This window comes from Carassius auratus, chromosome 8 (genome assembly GCF_003368295.1).
Source record: "Carassius auratus strain Wakin chromosome 8, ASM336829v1, whole genome shotgun sequence".
NCBI lineage: Eukaryota > Metazoa > Chordata > Actinopteri > Cypriniformes > Cyprinidae > Carassius > Carassius auratus.
In genome coordinates, this window is record NC_039250.1 from 6221988 (window position 1) to 6241659 (window position 19672).

Genomic DNA, 19672 nt, shown 5'->3' on the forward strand with positions numbered 1-19672 from the left:
TTTTATTTTTTCTTGGAGCACAATAGGAACATTTTCTTCACTCAGACATTTTCTATACAACAGCAGTTTATAGTGATCACATCATGTCTAACTACAGAACGCACCATTAAAGTCCATACGACTTCATATGAAGTCCTAGAACATCTGAAAATCTTCTAAATGACGTGAACTGATTATTAAGAACTGGATCAGTGCAATTTGTGAACAGATCAATCTTTCCAATTAATTATTCAATAAACCTGTGAACTATTTGTTCACAAATTAGAAGTTGGTCCAGTTTTTAGACTTTAAGGGGTCATTTGATGCTTTTTAAAGATCATAATTTTTTACAGTATTTTGTAAACCATATATGTTGACATGCTTTAATGTTCAAAAAACACATTATTTTCAAATACTGTAAATTATTGTAGGTCCTCTATGCCCCGCCTCTCTCAAACGCATTGTTTTCTACAAAGTCCCTCCTTCCAACAAGAGTAGTCTGCTCTGATTGGCCAACTGACCCAGTGCATTGTGATTGGACGATCACCGCAAGCACTCTGAAATGTAACGGCCCTTTCCATAATCAGGAGCTTTATCAGCTTTATTTTCTATCTTCCAAAATAAATGTAAAGACAGTTAATAATTTCATTAGTTTTACCCTCAGTTCCAGCCCGAAATGGGAACAGAGTCGCGTGACAGACACAGTGATGAAGCTCGTATTTCTTTGCAGTACACAAGCCATGGTATAAGACAGCTTACTCCACTGTTTGACCATCTCTCTCTCACACACGCGCACACACACACGTGCGATGCGCAAAATTCCGCATTTGTACATTCAATAGCAAATACTTAAAATAATAACAAAACATACTTCAGAGCTGATTCAGAAGCACCAGATTGTCATAGCAAAGTCAGAATAACCTCCTCTCCTATAGGGTTGGGCCGATAGATGATGCCATCGTCCATCGCCGATTGCTGATAGACATCACGAAGTTGCACCGGCATCGTGATGCCTTATAAAATTTGAGTGCACGGATTGGAAATTCGTGGTATAGGATAGAACATTCCAACCAGAAAGACACAGCTTACATTTGACTAAAAGGTTTTTGTCTCTGTGTTCAACTAAAGTGAAATAATGAGCATATGTCCAATTTGAGACACTCGTTTTGCTCTCGCCTTGACTCGCAATGACTGCTGTGCATACTTGAATAAACAGAAACACGCCCACGGTGCGTCTTCGTGTTTACAGTGGTTGGCATCCACCAATCCTACAATGCGTCGCTGCTGCAAACAGGTTAGGCTGTAGGCTACAATTCAGCCAAAAATGTGGTAACGGAGTTAATTTATTTAAAAAGTAATGTGTCACAGTATTAGTTACTGTCAAAGCAGAGTCTTATGTTTGATATAGAGTATCTCCTTGGATTTGAGACTTTAGTCTGCAACTTTACAGATCTTCTTTATGTACCAAGGGCTTGTAACACTCCAAAGAGAAAGAAAAATTGAAATCGCATCATATGACCCATTTAACCCTTTTGACTTAATGATCTGGTTGCAGCTTTTTACTACAAATTTTGGTCTGTTCCTCAGTCATAGTTTGTATTTTCAAAAACAGAATAACTATACCTGTAAATAAGTTTTTTTGTTTTGTTTGTTGGCTACTTTTCCACCAGTCCATTAACACTGTATCTCCATAAATATCACCCAAGCTGTATTGCATTGAATGTCACTGACTCCCAGTAACATGTCAAATACGCACCTTTGTGTGAATTTGGCCCAACGCAACCACCCACTCCCCATCTGTGTTGAGCAGAATTTAAATATAGCTCAGTGAACGCTGTTACAGATGACACTGTGGGTTTGTAGCTCTTGTGTTTGTAGTTTACACATCAGACACGTCACTCATTTCTACTGTCCTCCACATTAGCTGTCCACTCAAAGCTGCTGTATGCTGGGGGTTAGCCAGATTTAGATTAGTGCAGTCAGAACTGCACAAGACTGAAGTTTACTGTCCTACTGAACTGTATGGCTACGTCCCAATAAGCATACATACACTCTGTCTGCACTACCAGTATATACTTATGAATGTTTAGTATGATTAGGACACGTTACCACAATATACAGTTGTGTCTCAATGCTACAGACCTCCTGGCTTGTGTCTTGTTACAATCTAACTAACTCATTTTTTTTAAAGTTCACTGTTGCTAGCTTCCGAGTTCTTTTTTTAAAACTACTTTCAGATGTTCATCCGTGCATTTAAGTACTTTTAAATAGAGTATATCATCTGGGCATTTCTAGCTTAGTATTTTTAGTGTACTATAACTTAGGATGGACTGCCAGTATAATTGTAGTTTTTCCTTTTTTTTTTTTTTTACCGTAATAGTATTTATAAATGTTTGTAATTAGAGTTTATTTTTATATTTTATATTTTCAGTTTTTCCTTTTTTATTTATTAATTTTTTAATAAATTCAACTTCAACTTTTATTTCAGGTAGTTGTCAATGCAACATTTTTCACTTTTATTCATCTCATATTTACACCGCCTTTCAAAAGTTTTGGATCAGTACTATTTTTTTTTAAATACAGAAAATAACTGTTATATTGTGAAAATATATTATTGCAACTTGTAATATTAGCTTCCTAATTTAATATACTTTTAAAATATATTATAAAATGTATTTCTGTGACGCAGCACTGTCATCACCAACTACTTCAGTGTCAACAGTCTTCAGTGTCACATGATCCACTTTAATATGCTGATTTATTATCAGTGTTGAAACTGAAACTATTTTTTGGAACCTGTGATACTTTTTCTTTGATTCTTTGGTGAATAAAAAGTTTAAATAAAGCTTAAAAAGCATTGTACTGATCCCAAACTTTTGAACGCCATTGTTTATATACATATATTTCATTTCATTTAATGATGTCAGTTTTTAATAGTTTTAGTATTTAGTAAACAGTAACTAAATACTAAGTACCTGTGCTACTTGCATACAACTTTGGATGAATAATATGGAGATGAGGATGAAGCACATCTGTTAATCTTTTCTGTTGCCCTGCCCTGTTCTGACCTCAGCCTGATTTCCTCTGTCTGCAAAGCTGCTATTTAGTTGGTTTCAGCTAGTAGATTGGCACCCAAAAATGGGTCACAGGACTGTTCTAATGGGGTTACAGTCAGCAGGGAAAAATGATCACAAATACAGTATATGTGTGTGTGTGTTTGTTTTAACACACTGTGATAGTGGATAATTTTATTTTATTTCTATATTTAGAGTTCACAAAGTTTTATTTGACAACATTTGATTAATTAGTAATATGTAATTCATTAACTTATTCATGTACTTACTGAAACGCCATTATGAATGTAGTGTGATTTATTCATTTAGCGCTCACATCCTCTCCCTTACATTCTCTTTTCTCACATTCCCACTGCAGGGGCTGCACAGACGTGCTTTGCTGTGTGATCTTTGTCATCGTCATCCTCGGTTACATCGTTCTGGGAACAGTTGGTGAGTTACACTCATTAACGTGTGCTTCAGCAGAGAGGGTTGCGTAATGCTGCTCATGAATCCAGCGCTATTAAGCAGCCAAATAGAAGCGGCGGGGGAGCGTCAGTCATAAACCGCAGCCTAATGCAGTGTTGTTATGTTCAGTTACACTCCCCTCACCGTATGTGGCTGTTTTTATAAGGACAGTCATTTAGTCCATTCTCAAAAAAGCAAGAGGACTCACACAAACCCATTCATTCACTGTGACATTTGATCGGTTACATCATTTGTGGTTTAAATGTGGAGTCTGTGGTTAAAACCGTCACAGGCTCTTCTCTTGTGCCGTTTCTGGGAGACTCACAGCTTGCCGACTGTTGGATCTGTTTGTGTCGGAAACATGCTGCCTGGGATTGTTATAAATATAAATAAATTCGCCCCCCAAAAAGTTCTAGGATCTAATTTTAAAAACAAATTTGAATGATATCTGAAAGATAGTATGACATGTAATGACAGATTGGAGAAATGGCTGCATAAAATTCGGATTTGCCATCACCGGAGTAAATCACATAGTTTAAAATATTAATTTTAAATGTAATTTATATTATATAAACTGTACCAACTATGCATATTGGGTCTGTGTAGTGTAAGGCTCACCGTTTCTCCCACAGTGCTTTTTATTCCTCATCTGCTCTGGCCTTATCGGTTTATTCCTGACAAGGCTAAATTAATACGACTGGCTTTTCTGTTGCCCTTTGAAGTGCACTGACAACTCATGTGACCGTTTAAGGATCAGGGTGAAATTCTGTGACCCTTGAAGCTCAAATTCACTTTTCAATGCAGACTTGAGTGGAGAAAATTAAATCATCATCAGGCAGAATCCTTCTCCACAGAGCTGTAGTGTGTTCGATTCTCCCTGGACTCAAATCACTCGTATTCAATTACATAAAGAGCCTCTTATGCTCCGAATTAAATAAAGAGGTTTCACTTTATTTTTAGTTTGTTTTTCATGCATCTGTACATGTTTGTTCTCTTTGCTTCTGCCTGTTCCTTCTTAGCAGGAACAGTGGGTGTAGTTTCAGTGTTGCCATAAATACTGAGGGTTGCTGGTGCATAATAAGATTTTTTTTTTTTTTTTATTTTTTTATTACAGCAGGTCTTTGAAATGCATGAAAGTTGAATTGCATGTCTGGTAAACTTATTTGAGAAACATGATTCAGATGACATGACTTGTGCTATGTTTTTTAAGCTTGGATGCATGGGGATGCCCGGAAAGTGGTCTACCCGACAGACAGCTATGGGCAGTTCTGTGGGCAGCAGGGTACTCCGAATGCGTGAGTATGAGCCAGAGACAAACTGAGGTGTTAATGGTGTTATACTTTAATTAATAAATTGCATAAAATATTTACAAGTAATCTCATACTTAATATATTAAGTATGAGATTTATTAGATTTTTATGTTTCAAAGGTGGATTTGAAACACCTTCTGTTTCTCCCCCACAGAAATAAAGCCATATTATTTTACTTCAATATTTTGCAATGTGCCAATCCTACAGTCCTCATTAACCTCCAGTGCCCTACAACTCAGGTAATACATGCACTATTTGCAAACCATCTGTCATTCTCTCGAAGCTGGAATGTTCTGTGTTTAGCACTGGCTTGTTTTGTAACTGATGCCTCTCTTTCTCTCTTATTCACCCCAGCTGTGTGTATCCAAGTGCCCAGACAGATTTGCCACATACATCGACATGCAATTAAACTATAGACGCAATAAGAGCTACTGGGATTACTACAAGCAATTCTGCAAGCCGAGCTTCGACAATCCTGATAAGGTGCCACGTGGAAACTAGAGAGTATCTGCAAGAACCAAAACTTTGTAAAAATTCAGTGATCATCACATGCACAACGAAGTCTGAAAACCCTTGAAACAGGGTTTCCATAGCCGTGAATTTGTACGATTTTATTTTCTAGTTCTGGAAAAGTCACGTAAATAAATACCATCTTAAAAGTAAATTTAAAAGTAAAGTGAATGTCTTATTTGTAAACAAATCTTTCTTGAAGATGGTTATTTTTTTAATTTGTTGGGCCGGCTCATAAATGAATAAATAGTTTTTTTAACTCATTGATTTAATAATTAATTAAATATGAAACAATATATTAGTAGTTAATAGAATAATCGTTATCCAGTAATCACAAACTACTTGAAAATTCATAGAAATTCGTAAATTAAAAGCGGGAACCCTTTTATGTCTAACAGGAATATTATGCCAGTTATGGTCAGATACATGAGCATTTTTGATGACGATGGTTCATCTTAGCAGGCCGATATGTCACAATTGTACACAACAGCAGGCACCCACATTTCTTTGCGTGTCAATGCATAAATGTACCAACGCAAACCATCAATGGTCTGATTCTGCTTAGTCACTGGATTTTCACACATTCTCACACATGCACATTTAGAAGCGCACATGGTAACTGTGTTTGAGCCAGGCCTGACATGCTGGAGAAATACTGTAGAGAGCAGCATGAATATTTTTTTACATTTTTTTTTTAAATGTATTTTCTTTTTTTCTTTCTCATTTGACAGTCGGTTTCTCTGGTGCTTCAGGATGAAGATTGTCCCTCAATGATTGTGCCAAGTAGACCATGTAAGTTTTTATTTTGTGAGGAATTTATAGTCCAAACAATGCTTTCTGTGCTGGTATTTTTCCTTATAATTGCATGTCTTGGTGCCAAATTTTTGTTAAAATGTATATGCACACCAACGTTAATAATGTATTTAGAAGTTTAAGGAATGAGCGAGTATCTAGACAAAGAAACGGCAATGTTTATGGGTAGAAGTAAGTTCAATTTAATTCATGTTAGAACTTGTTTATGTGTAATTCAAAATATACAAATAAAAGATTTAACTTGAATATCAGGAGATCGTGAGTTTCAGTTCAGGCCACTAGATCGCTTTGAAGCCATCATTTGTGCTTTAATGTAAACATTGTGAATAATATAAGATATAGAAAAAGAGAAGAAGTCTCTGCCAAGGCTGTGAAGGTCACTGCATCCTCTCAATATCAGCAGAGGAGGCACAGAATGATAACAAACCCTCGGATAGCTGCTGCTTATCACCTCTCAGGAATTTAGACCTTGAAGATAAACGAGCAGACAGACACAAACCATGTCCTCAACAGCTTCTAAATACTTCAAAATTAATTGGGATTTCAATTTTTTCGTTCTTCTTTGCTGTTCCATCAGTTCTCCAGAGGTGCTTTCCTGATTTCATCACCAGAAACGGAACATTAACTGTTGCCAACAAAACAAGCTTCAAGGATGGACACGGTAAAACCAGAAGTGTCGTCGATTTGAGAGACGCAGCAAAGTAAGTTCACTTATTAGTAGTGCTTAGTGCATAGCACCCATATAGGATACTGGTAAAAGGTCTGTATGGCTTTAAAATTGCTTTGATTGAGAGTAACACGGATAGGACGACTAGTTAGGCAAAACTAAAACAAAATTATTCAAATGTTGTTATATAATGCCTCCAAACTATCTAATTTACTTGCGTAATTATGTGGCATATAATTTAAAACCTGTGCTAGTTTCACTCCGCAGTCTCTGTCTTCTTCCATAATAAAATAATTTCATCTCAAATCAATGTTTCATGTATAATTATATATTTATTTGGTTTAAGTAGCTGTGTTTTAGGTGGGATAATATACAGTCAGTCGGTTACCCATGCAAAATAAGCCCCTTCAGAGTCTCGTTTACCTTGTCGGTGCTTATTTTGAGGTAATAACTGGCTGACTATACGTTATCCCATAAATAAGAGTCTAAAAATATCTTCTGGCCTGCATAAAATCGCTCAGCTCTTCCTAATTAGATATAATGATTATTAATTAATGAATGCTCTTCTGAAGGAGCTCTCAGTTTCCATTTGAGTTGTATGAGTCAGAGTTTAAGTGGGTGTACGCTACCGTTCAAAAGTTAAGGGTCGGTAAGATTTCGACAGGATTCTTTGATGAATAGAAGATTCAAAGGAGCATTATTTATTTGAAACAACTTTTCATTTCATATTATGCATGTTTTACTTGTTGTTATTATTAATTTCATGTATTCTTGCTGAAAGAAAAGCTTTAATTTCTTCTTTTTTTTTTTTACTGACCCTAGACTTTTGAATGGAAATATCTTGCATCTTGATATTAAAAATATGTGTATTTGTACAAATACAGCAGGCAAACAAATAGTACTGTTATTTCCAACATTTCTTCCTAAATATACTGTCTTTCCATCCAGGCAAGAGAGGACAGTTTTATCTGGGTATGACATTTGGGCTTACAAAAGGTCAGAGAGAATCTGGCCTTTTAAGCAAATAAGTCAAGCTGTGCATGTTCGCATGAGTTTGCTGCTGCCATAATAAAACTGATTTTAAACACCTGGGGTGAAAGGTCACACGGCGTGTTTTCTTATTTTGGCAGGCAGGTTTCTTGTAACTATTTTGCAAGACAATGTTCGCACAGGATGTGTTCTTACGTCTTTGACATCACATCTTGGTAATATTAAAGTATACTTTTTTTCATCTAGCTGTTTTTTTTAAATGCAAGAATGTGTTCTGTGTGAACAGGACTAGTATAACAACCCTAACAATTGTACTTTTGGATTGAGTTTCACTCACAGAAACAGACACTTTTATACTCTAATCTGCAGATGCTTTTTGCAACTCTTCACCTGATTGCAGAAAGCCATGGTTTTTGCCTCATGTGTGTCTTTTGTAACATGCTCAATGCTTCTTTTTTTTGTAGCAAAGTTACAGCTATGCAGCAAGGAACAGAAAGGTCTCTATTTCTTGTCAGCTTTGAAACTCGACCTTGTCCTTTGCTTATCTTTGAACTAACCTCCCTCACCGCATTTTCTGCACCTGCAGCCTCTCAAAGAATCTGTAGAACAGAAAAAACACATCCGTGTGTGTTTTTCCCCTGAGGTCACTGACAAAATCCCTCTGCCTTTCAGATGTCTCTCTGCTGAAAGAGCTTTTTAAGAATATAATGGCAAACATAAGTGAGGAAGATGTGATTTAATGTCATCGCAAGGTCGTTTTGAACACATACAACTCTGATCGTGTTTTCAGCAAGGGAAAACTTAGCGTGGGAGTTTAAAATGCAGATGTTAAAAATGGGACACAGAGCTCTTCTCCATTCACCTAATGCTTCTCTGCTATAAGGAAGCACACTTTTCATCAGCATTCTTCGAGGAACATTTATCAGTTTGATGAAATTAGTTAGCTGTTTTCAGTATAGTGCAGCTTTCCAGCAGCAGGCTGCTTTCTCCAGCAAGTGATGAAACATGACAATGCTGGGTTGTTGTTTTTTTTGCAGACTCATGCTCCCATATGAATCATTCATGATTCTTTGAGTTCCTGCGAAGGTATCTGCACTGAATTTTTGTAGCAGTGTACAGCTATTCTACTTTTTTCCCCCTTTACAACAAGTATACAAAATTATAGCTAAGTATTGATAACTGCATTCATTTAAAAAGTAACTTTAATGTAGTTTAACCCAACTTTAAATTGAGTAGCTTTTACTGTGGTTCCTTTCCAATCAGACCAATCACTGCAGATTAGCGTCAAGCAAAGGAGGGGTTTGGAGAAATTAATTGTTGAGCAAATAGTTTGGGAGTCACTGAGCAAATAATGTAAAAATAAATGCATATTATAAGACATTTAATGTGTTATTTTAACCTTGCATGCATGTCGACCTGTTCATGGGGACGCCCAAAACCAAAATATGACCTTTTATTACCCATAACTGGGGCACTTTAAAAACATTCCAATGGTAGTTATGTAAAAGCACTTTTCTCATCATAGACTTACATACAGTAGAATACACACTATATTCATTTTAGTTTGGCCTGAGTAAAAATGAGACTGAGTGGGATAGAAATAAAGTTGTTTTTCCTAAACATTTCAGCTAAACGAAACATTTTTTAAAACATTAGATGTCCAGTGACCTTTCAAACAGTACAACATTGTACTTATGTACAATATAAAAATATCAAAGCATCGTTTTCAGTTGTGTCAGATTCACTAACTTTGACTACGGTACATTCTTTAACCCTTCACCTCCACTGTGCATGAAAAACGTGGCTTTTTCATGAAAGGAGGACACTAGAACAAATCTGATGTTTACACCGGTAACACTTGTGAAACATCTGGTAACACCTGTGTGAAACATCAACCTGACCACTGTAGATCTATAATAACCAACTGTACTGTAGTGTGCTATTGCTTCTTAGTTTAATGAAGAAAGGACTGTATATGGCATGTTATAAACTGCTCTGTACGGTCACTAGAGTTGACTGTTTTTGATGGTTTTCTGTGCTCGTTTACAGTGGCATCACCAGCCTGTTGGATGCAAAGGAGGTGGGCGTCAAAATCTTTGAGGATTACGCCAGCTCCTGGTTTTGGATCCTAATGTATGTACAACCTCAGTGTTTCACCTTTAAGAAATTCAACAGATAGATGCAGTGTGGCTGATACAGTGTGGTTTCAGTGGTCTGGTGATAAGTATGCTGGTCAGTCTGATCTTCATTCTGCTGCTGAGGTTCACTGCTGGCGTTCTCTTCTGGATGGTGATCTTTGGGGTCATCGTGGCTGTGGGCTATGGTTGGTGATGATAAAACTGCAAAACTAAACTCTTATTTACTAGACTTTAAAATTGTACTAATTATAGGGATGGTTTACCCAAAAATAAAAACTATATAATATACACTTGGATGAATGCTCTGCACTACGGGTTCAGTTTCTGTGTCCTGACTGTCCCTTACAGGGATTTGGCATTGTTACTGGGAGTACAGTTCACTCAAGGGGAAGCCCAGCTCTGACATCACCATCTCAGACATCGGATTCCAGACTGACTTCCGGGTTTACTTGCAGCTGACTCAGACCTGGCTCATATTCAGTGAGTTATTCTAATATATGAGTGTTTGTAGTGAAGTTTGATTTAGATAATGCATCTCAAGCCAAGCAATGCAGCTGCACTGTCAAGCTGATGAAAGTTCAGTTTGATGGAAGTGACTGACAGCTTGATGTTTTACCGCAGTGATCTCCTTGGCCGTCATTGAAGCTATCATCATCTTAGTACTGATATTCCTGCGGAACAGAGTTCGTATTGCCATTGCTCTTCTAAAGGAGGGCAGCAAGTAAGTTTCTTTCTGCCTGTCTTTCTCTATTTTTCTTCTGCTTAATGGTGGTGCTTGGAAAGAATGGAAAAACGCCTGAAACAAAGCTGTCAAATGTTGTTTTATACGTTATCTCTCTCTTTCCTACAGGGCGATCGGCTGCCTCATGTCAACACTGTTCTATCCCATCATCACCTTCCTGCTTCTGGCTCTTTGTATTGCATACTGGGCTGTTACAGCTGTGTATCCAAATTTTAAATTCATTTGAATGCTGAATGAAATTTAGTACTTCTTAATTTTAAGTGGAAATATGTTAATATTTGTGTGTGTGTGTGTGTGTGTATGTATGTGTGTGTGTGTATATATATATATATATATATATATATATATATATATATATATATATATATATATATATATATATATATATATATATTCCTAAGTTACAAATTTTTGTATATATATATATGTGTGTGTGTGTATGTGTGTGTGTGTGTGTGTGTGTATATATATATATATATATATATTAGTACAGATGTAAAATAATATTTGTTTCAAAATATGTTTAATAGTTTATTTTTTAAATGTAAAATAATTAAAACCTTTGGTTAATAATTTAAATAATTAAACTTTTTTGGTTTAATACGTTTTGTTTTAATGCACGGCATTGGGACAAAACTAAATCTTGAAAAAATCTTAAAGATAATGGTGACTATCTCGAAATTCATACTATTTTTCTTGTAATTCTGATAGTTATTAGATGTACAGTATAAACAGACTTTGTAGCAGTTCTGAAAAGAAAATTGTGAATTGTTTGTTATATAAACTCACATTTGCTAGACAAAATTGTCAGAATTGTGAAACAAAAAGTAATTATTTTTTATTACATGGCACAAAAAAAAATGATGAGATAACTGTAACTGAAAATGTAAACAGAATTGCCCTATTTTTTCATTCTGTGGCAGAAACCAGCTTTCATACAAGATTTATAGGAGCAGTCTTTATTTTAGCAGTTACATTTGGTGGCACAGATATTACACACTTTAGCTTTAGCTCGTTTGTATTGTATTTTCCTTAACCACAACTTCTTTCAGTTTCCTGGCTTCATCTGGTGACGCGGTATATAAAGTAATGTCAACGCGACCTGACTGCAAGTATACCAACCTCACCTGTGACCCAAAGGTAAGAACCAACCCTCCTGTCATCTGTGATCATCTAAGATACACAGTGTATAGGATTCATAAGGGATATTAAATCCCTTATATTGATTCAGATTTAGTAATTGTGTCACATTGGTGATGCCTTCCCATCTCTTTGATGTGTTTCAGACCTTCAGTCAATCCAACGTGACTAAACTGTGTCCAGCCTCCCAGTGCACATTTGCTTTTTACGGTGGGGAGAGTTTGTACCACCGTTACATCTTTGTTCTTCAGCTCTGCAATTTGCTGGTCTTCCTCTGGCTGGTGAATTTCACCATCGCTCTGGGTCAGTGCACCCTCGCCGGGGCGTTCGCCTCGTATTACTGGGCCTTGAGGAAGCCAGAAGATATCCCACCTTCCCCCTTGGCTTCATCCTTTGGCAGGGCTTTAAGGTTTGTTGCCATCTGACTGTGGTCTTAGAAGCTTGTAGATGATTGATTGTGTCTGAGTGGAGAGCTGCCGGACTGAAATGAATTGTTCACTGTAATCACATCACAATGTTATTCCAGGTATCACACAGGCTCTCTTGCGTTTGGAGCTTTGATTCTGTCCATTGTACAGTTCATCCGGATTATTCTGGAGTACCTCGACCACAAACTGAAAGGCATGAATCACATTTTAATTTGTAAAACTTTGACTCGTTTTCGTCATCACTGATGGTCTCGGATGTCTCAGTTTGTTACAGTTTCCACAAAACTATCAAGAAGACCGTTTCAACAATATATTGTATAGTGTAGAATAAATAGTGAATAATGGTGCTTCTCTTTCCTCTGTTTTTGTCGCAGGTGCTCACAATGCATTTACACGCTTCCTGCTGTGCTGCCTAAAATGCTGTTTCTGGTGCCTAGAGCACTTCATCAAGTTCATGAACAGGAATGCTTACATTATGGTGAGTCACTCCACTTTTTCAAGCCAAACTTTATGCTGTATATATATATATATTTATATATAAGTACCATATAACAGCATGTATTTTCGATGGGGATAACTAAATTGTTTCATTTATTTAAATATGAAAGCCAGTGTCGAACCTGTGTTGTCAAAAATCAGACTGACAGAAAGAAGGAATGCATTGACATTTATTGTTTGATTTGATTCGTCCTCAGATTTCAATATATGGGAAGAATTTCTGTGCCTCTGCGCGAGACGCTTTCTTCCTGTTAATGAGGAACGTTATGAGGTAAAACTCTTCACAGCTGCTACATTTATAATGTCATTGTCAAGGTGTGAAGTTGCAGGGACTCTGTCTCTCTCTCTCTCTCTCTCTCTCTCTCTCACACACAGACACAGACACACACACACACACACACACACACACACACACACACACCTGTCAGAGAATTTGTTATTATTACTAGTTATTGTGACATTTCCAGAACGTTTTAAGGATGTTATTTTTTTATGAAGTTTATCACTGTCAAAGTTCGCTAAATGTTGCCTCCATGTCATTAAAGAAATATGTTTTGTTGTCTGATGTTTTTCTTTTGTGTTCGACTTGTGATGCATAATTTTAGCACAAGTCATGCATGGAGACAAAAACATCTTTGTGTGGTACAACTCGTATTTAGACAAATATATTATTGTTTTCTAATAAATTGCAAAAAAAAAAAGTTTAGTTTACATAGGAGCTCCAAGACTGAATCTGAATATATATAGCATCTATTTAGTATTCTGGGTGTTTTTCTCTAGAGTTGCTGTTCTGGACAAGGTGACTGACTTCCTGCTGTTCTTGGGGAAACTGCTGATCTCAGGGAGTGTGGGTGAGTCAACCGTTTCATCTGTGACATACAGACAGGCCAACATTGAAACTAAAAGAGTCAGGGGGCTTTTACCACAAACACAGACATGGCATACACCTTCTGCCTTCATACACATAAATGATAAACACAAAAATGATTGATGTCTTGTTGTTTGCCATTCTATCTCTTTTTGCTTGCTGATGTTGTAAATATGCTTTTGCAGGTGTCCTTGCATTCTTTTTCTTCACCCGCCAAATACCAGTAATCCAGGAAGAGGTGCCTTCATTAAATTATTATTGGGTCCCTCTGCTGGTGAGTACAAGCAATACAACATGTTCTAGAATTTATATACATATTATTTATTTATTTATTTATTTATTTGCATTTTATAAATTTGTAAATTTATTATAAAAATTCTTAATCAGTCTTTAGTGATTTATGTATATAAATCAATATATTATATAAAATAAAACATATAAAGAATTCTTGCACACAAAAACACATATATAAACACATTTTTATATATCTGTTCCTTCAAGAAATATAATTCTTATATATATATATATATATATATATATATATATATATATATATATATATATAATAGTGTGTGTGTGTGTATATATATATTTATATTTATATAAATAAATAAATAATAGTATGTATGTATATATAAAATGTAAGAATTATATATATTTTTTAATTGTTTCTTGTGTGTGTGTGTGTGTGTGTGTGTGTGTAGCATATATATATTAAGAAATGCATTTAATAATATATATATTTGTCTGCTCTCTTTTGTGTTTTCAAATATTAAGTAATGGAGCACAAAACCAGTCTTAATTCGCTGGGGTATATTTGTAGCAATAGCCAAAAAAAAAACATTGTATGTGCCAAAATTATAGATTTTTCTTTTATGCCAAAAATCATTAGGATGTTAAGTAAAGATCATCTTCCATGAAAATATTTTGTACATTTCCTACCGTAAATATATTAAAACTTAATTTTTAATCATTAATATGCATTTCTAAGGATTCATTTGTACAATTTCAAAGGTGATTCTCTCAATATTAATTTTTTTTTTTTTTGCGCCCTCAGATTCCAGATTTTCAAATAGTTGTATCTCAGACAAATATTGTCCTATCCTAATAAACATACATCAATGGAGAGCTTTATTCAAATTGACACTTGAGACTGGTTTTGTGGTCCAGGGTCACACACACATACAATATATATATTTAATAAAACATTACTGAAATGTATTTATCAAGAGGTATGTTGGGACCTCGGATGTATTCTAATTTCATATGTCTTTGAATCTTTTTCCCCTATTCACAGACTGTGATATTTGGATCGTATATGATTGCACACGGGTTCTTTAACGTCTATGCCATGTGTGTAGATACACTGTTCCTCTGCTTCTGTAAGTACATCTTATTACATCTGCAGAATTCACTTATGTGTGTTTGGTAATAAATGCTGAAGTTTAAAAAGCTGGTTTAGTCCCCTTGATAAATATTGTGCATACCCTCCCACTGGTCTTCCTTAACCTTTCCTCTACTTCTCTGCGCAATCACTTTGATCACTTCTGTTCTCTAACCATAATTCTGATGTAATCTTTGTGTATTTATTCTTTTCACTTCTTCTGCATGACTGCTGACTAACTCTGCTTTCTTATTTCTTTTCCTTGAAACCCTCTGTCTCTCCTCCTTAACCCTTCCCTTCTTCTGTTGTCTGATTTGACGGGACACCCTTCAGGTGAAGATCTTGAAAGGAACGATGGCAGTCCTTCCAAACCGTATTACATGCCTCCAGGCCTGCACAGGATACTTAACAAAACTGATCAAGGAGGCAAAAAGTATGCTGTGTCGTGAAACCGTCCCCTCAGTGGGACGTGAAGAACAGTGCTAGTACTGTAGCACGCTGCATCTCTCCCGCAGCACAGCAAAGCCTTCTGGGATATGGAATCCGATAGCATTTATAGAAGCGATCTTCTCTCTGCACTGTCTGCTGATACTGACTGACTCCTGCTGTACTGTTGCCCATACTTTTTTCCTTCTTTTTCTTTTTGCCGATAATTCTGTCCATCATTGCCTTACCCATGTTTGTCTTCTGGAGCAAAGTCTGATAATACTCTGGTAATCGATGATGAAAGCATTCTATATATTTATAAGCATCCTCTTTCTCTTTCTATACAGTCCTTTGTTTTCATGTCATTTTTGATTAGAAGTTCATACAGTACATTGATGTGCATGTGGATGGATTGACCGAATTCTTAGTCCACATGATTTTAAGATTAACTTTGTCATAATCTATTGGAAAATGCTATTGTATTGGGGGAATCTTATTAGATGCAGTGTATATTCTCTTATAACCATGTTTTGATAGAATCTATGAACTTTCAGGTGTTCTGATGGCAGTGTTTAGTAACTGTGCCTGGTTTAAAAGGAAGAGTGCTAACCTCTTTTTTTTTTTTTTTTTTTTGCAATCAATCTGAAAGTTTTTCAAGTTCAATTTATAAAAGGAACATAAAAGCCATTTTTTTGTAACCTTGTAGACCGGTTTGATGCTGCGTCTACTCTGTGAGGTTCAGTATTCAAGATGTCTTTTAATGAGGGAAAGTTTTGTAAAAAAAAAAAAAAAAATAGTAATAAAATAAAAATTTCCATTAGAATAAAGCTGAACTAAATATCATGAATGGTTTGATTCTTTTATTTTTCAGAATGCTAACAAATTTTATTATCAGTATTATTCATTACATTCTAAGCTTCAAATAATATATGCTGTTTAAACCTTTGTAATAGTTAAGTTTTTTTTTTAAAGAAGTCTCTTATGCTCATCAAAGTTGCATTTATTTACAGTAAAAGAGTAATTTAAAACAACTACTTTAATATATTTAAAAATGCAATATATTCCTGTGGCGACAAAGCTGGGTTTTCACATGATCCTTCTGATACGGTGCTCAAGAAACATTTCTTATTATCAGTGTTAAAAACTGTTTTTGCTGTTTAATGTTTTTGCATAAACAGTGATTCCCTATCATTCAGAAGTCTGTGGTAAGAATAAATAAAAAAAATTAAAAAGTAATACTTTCATTGCACTTTTTTTAATAGCATGCACACATTTAATTGCTCAAAAGTTCAAGATGTATAACGTTTTAAAAAAGATTTATATTTCAAACTTTGTGTTCATCTAGGAATCCTTAAAAAAGGTATCACTGTTTCCAAAATCAGATGAGCGATTGGATGGCATTAACGTTGCTTGTGCTCCTGTTCTCAGTGCTTGATCTGGAGAAGAACGACGGCTCGGCGACCCGGCCGTATTACATGGCCAGCAGCCTGCGTGCCATCCTCAACAAGAAGAACAAGAGACCAGAGGAGAAAAAGAAACGCAGAAAACAAAAGAAGGAGCAACCAAACAAAAGGCACTGACATGTAAAACACAGATTCTGGTTATTATGGTAAATGGAATTATTTAAGCAATATTAAGTATGCAGATAGTTTTGTATTATAAATCTCATTAGAAGCCCAAAAATATAAATACAAGAAGCTTTGTACTGATCTGCATATTTCTGTTTATTATGCAAGCAAATATAATTGACAGTAAGCAACTAAATCAATTGAGATTATTTCATGTTTATGGATGTGTGGAAATGTCTTACTTAGTTTGGATTTTTGTAGTTTTTTTTTTTTTTTTTAACATATTCTTGTCTTTTATATGACCATTTGTTAGCACCCATATGGGGTGAAAGTGCCACTTCTCTCATATTGAGAAAATAACCGGTAACATTTATTCGCTCTTCACTAAATGAATTTTGTTCAACTTTTGTACATTTTCCGTTCGTAATTGCAGTTCAGCTGAAGTGCCTTATTCCAACACGCAGTTAACAGCTCTTTAACCTCAACCACATGTTGATATGATTCCTTTTCTGCTGTGCAGAGCTTATAACTATTTATTCTTTCATTACTGCTCTTATTCGTCCATCCAACTGCTTTTCTCATCAGGCCCAGTGCTCTCTAGCAGTAGGAGGTTACACTCTTTCACTGTGATTTTTTTTTTTTTTTTTTTTTTTTTTTTGTCCGTTCATACTTCATTTTAGCCCAGGAAGGACTTGAATTTATCTTAACACCTTGATATGAATATGTGTACAGAGTAGTGGTAGTTACTTTATGTGAACTAATTTCTGCTCCTACAGTTGAAACCAGATATTTACATACACTTCAGAAAAACAACACAAAAACTTTTATTTCTTTAATGTCATGCATTAAATCGGAGTAAACTTTTTCTGTTTTAGATCAATAAATATTAACATAATAACAATAACTTAACAATAATATCAGGTTTGTAGGCCTTCTTGCTCGCACTCGCCTTTTCAGTGCCGTTCACAAATTTTCTATGGGATTGAGACCTGGGTTTTGTGATGGCCATTTCAATACCTTGACTTTGTTGTCCTTAAACCACTTTGTAAGTAATTTGGAGGTATGCTTGGGGTCATTGTCCATTTTGAAGACCCATTTGCGCCCAAGCTTTAACTTCCAGGCTGATGTCTTCAGATGTTGCTTCAATATATCCTCAAAATTTTCTTTCCTCATGATGCCATCTATTTTGTGAAGTGCACCAGTCCCTTCTGCAGCAAAGCAGCCCCACAGCATCATACTATCACCCCAATACTTCACGGTTGGGATGGTGTTCTGAGGCTTCAAAGCTTCGCCCTTTTTCCTCCAAATATACCGTTTATCATTATGGCCGAACAGTTCAATTTTTGTTTCATCAGACCACAGGACATCTCTCCAAAAATTAAAGATCTTAGTCCCCATGTGCAGTTGCAAACTGTAGTCTGGCTTTTTTTTAATGGTTGTTCCGGAGTAATGGTTTTCTCCTCCCAGAGTAACCTTCTAGCTCATAATGGTACAAGTCTCTATTTCTGTGGATAATGACACGGTCTTACCAGTTTCAGCTAGTATCTTAACAAGGTCTTTTACTGTTGTCCTGGGGTTGATTCACACAGTTCGCACCAAAAAATGTTCCTCTCTGGGACTCAGAATCTATCTCCTTCCTGAGGGGTTTGATTGTTGTACATTCCCATGTTTTTTATACATGCGTATTATTGTCTGAACAGAAGAACATGGGACCTTCAGGCATCTGGAAATTGCAACTAAAGATGAGCCACACTTGTGGAGGTCCACAATTCTTTTCCTGATGTATTGGTTGATTTCTCTTGATTTTCCCATGATGTCAAAGAAAGAGGCTCTGTGTTTCAGGTGTGCCTTCAGGTATGTATTGACAGGTGTGCCACCAATGAACTCAAATGGAATCAATTTACTTATCAGAAGGTTCTTAAGCTCAGAATGGAATCATATGGAGTTTTCTTTTTGTTTAAAGACACATGAAACTTTGTGTATATATACTTCTGACTTTGATGAAAGTGATAAAAAAAAATCCATAAAAGTTCTCCCTTGCTCGATTCTGACATTTAACAAATGCAAAAAATGTTAATATTTATTGATCTAAAACAGAAAAAGTTTACTCTGATTTAATGTATGACAGTAAAGAAATAATAATAATAAGTAAATATCTGGTTTCAGCTGTATTTTGATGCCATTAATTTGAAGTATTTGTTTTTTTAACAACTTTTGGAAAACCTTTTTTTTTTGCTGTGGTTTTTCTATAGTTTTTCTAAGTATTAAGAGTGTTTCTTTACCAGTTTTATGTTGTTTAAAAACACTTGAATGTGAACAGTGAGTGCATGTTCATTATTGAAATCTAAATTGTATTTCGAGTTTAACCCTTGTCTAATCATGTCATTAATATGTAACTATTTAATTATCTTCATCATTTACAGTGTGGTACACATTTTTACTATTTTTGTAAACATATTGTGCTATTTTGCAAAGCTTAATAACGTTGTATGATGTAATCCAAGTGCAAGGATAATTTAGGAAAATAAAGTATTTCATATAGACACGTGACAAGTTATTTATTTTTAATTAAACCACATGGGATGAACAAAACACACAATAATAAATAAAAATGAATGCCGTCAAATGATTAATCATGATTAATCGGATCCAAAATAAATGTTTTTCTTTACATAATATACAGTATGTGT

The 19672-nt window shown here is 35.4% G+C and overlaps 1 protein-coding gene across 7 annotated transcripts in view; it reads left to right on the forward strand.

Annotated features, from left to right (window-relative positions):
* The window catches only part of LOC113107097 (choline transporter-like protein 5-B), a 35531-nt gene extending 16006 nt beyond the window's left edge, over positions 1-19525 (forward strand). For 2 of the 7 annotated variants that reach the window (XM_026269308.1, XM_026269307.1), the window contains exons 3-24: positions 3412-3485; positions 4711-4795; positions 4965-5049; positions 5165-5293; positions 6052-6112; positions 6711-6834; positions 7749-7772; positions 8255-8287; positions 9840-9923; positions 10001-10113; positions 10277-10408; positions 10550-10649; positions 10779-10871; positions 11723-11810; positions 11957-12219; positions 12337-12431; positions 12613-12716; positions 12934-13007; positions 13517-13587; positions 13790-13878; positions 14902-14986; positions 16843-19525. In XM_026269308.1, coding sequence (XP_026125093.1) covers positions 3412-3485; positions 4711-4795; positions 4965-5049; positions 5165-5293; positions 6052-6112; positions 6711-6834; positions 7749-7772; positions 8255-8287; positions 9840-9923; positions 10001-10113; positions 10277-10408; positions 10550-10649; positions 10779-10871; positions 11723-11810; positions 11957-12219; positions 12337-12431; positions 12613-12716; positions 12934-13007; positions 13517-13587; positions 13790-13878; positions 14902-14986; positions 16843-16994 — 2158 coding nt within the window. In that variant the 3' untranslated portion in view covers positions 16995-19525. Of the gene's footprint in view, positions 1-3411; positions 3486-4710; positions 4796-4964; positions 5050-5164; positions 5294-6051; positions 6113-6710; positions 6835-7748; positions 7797-8254; positions 8288-9839; positions 9924-10000; positions 10114-10276; positions 10409-10549; positions 10650-10778; positions 10872-11722; positions 11811-11956; positions 12220-12336; positions 12432-12612; positions 12717-12933; positions 13008-13516; positions 13588-13789; positions 13879-14901; positions 14987-15321; positions 16651-16842 lie in introns of those variants that run through there. The other 5 variants (XM_026269309.1, XM_026269311.1, XM_026269310.1 and 2 more) reach the window with 5 other exon arrangements.
* Positions 19526-19672: the final 147 nt, after the last annotated feature.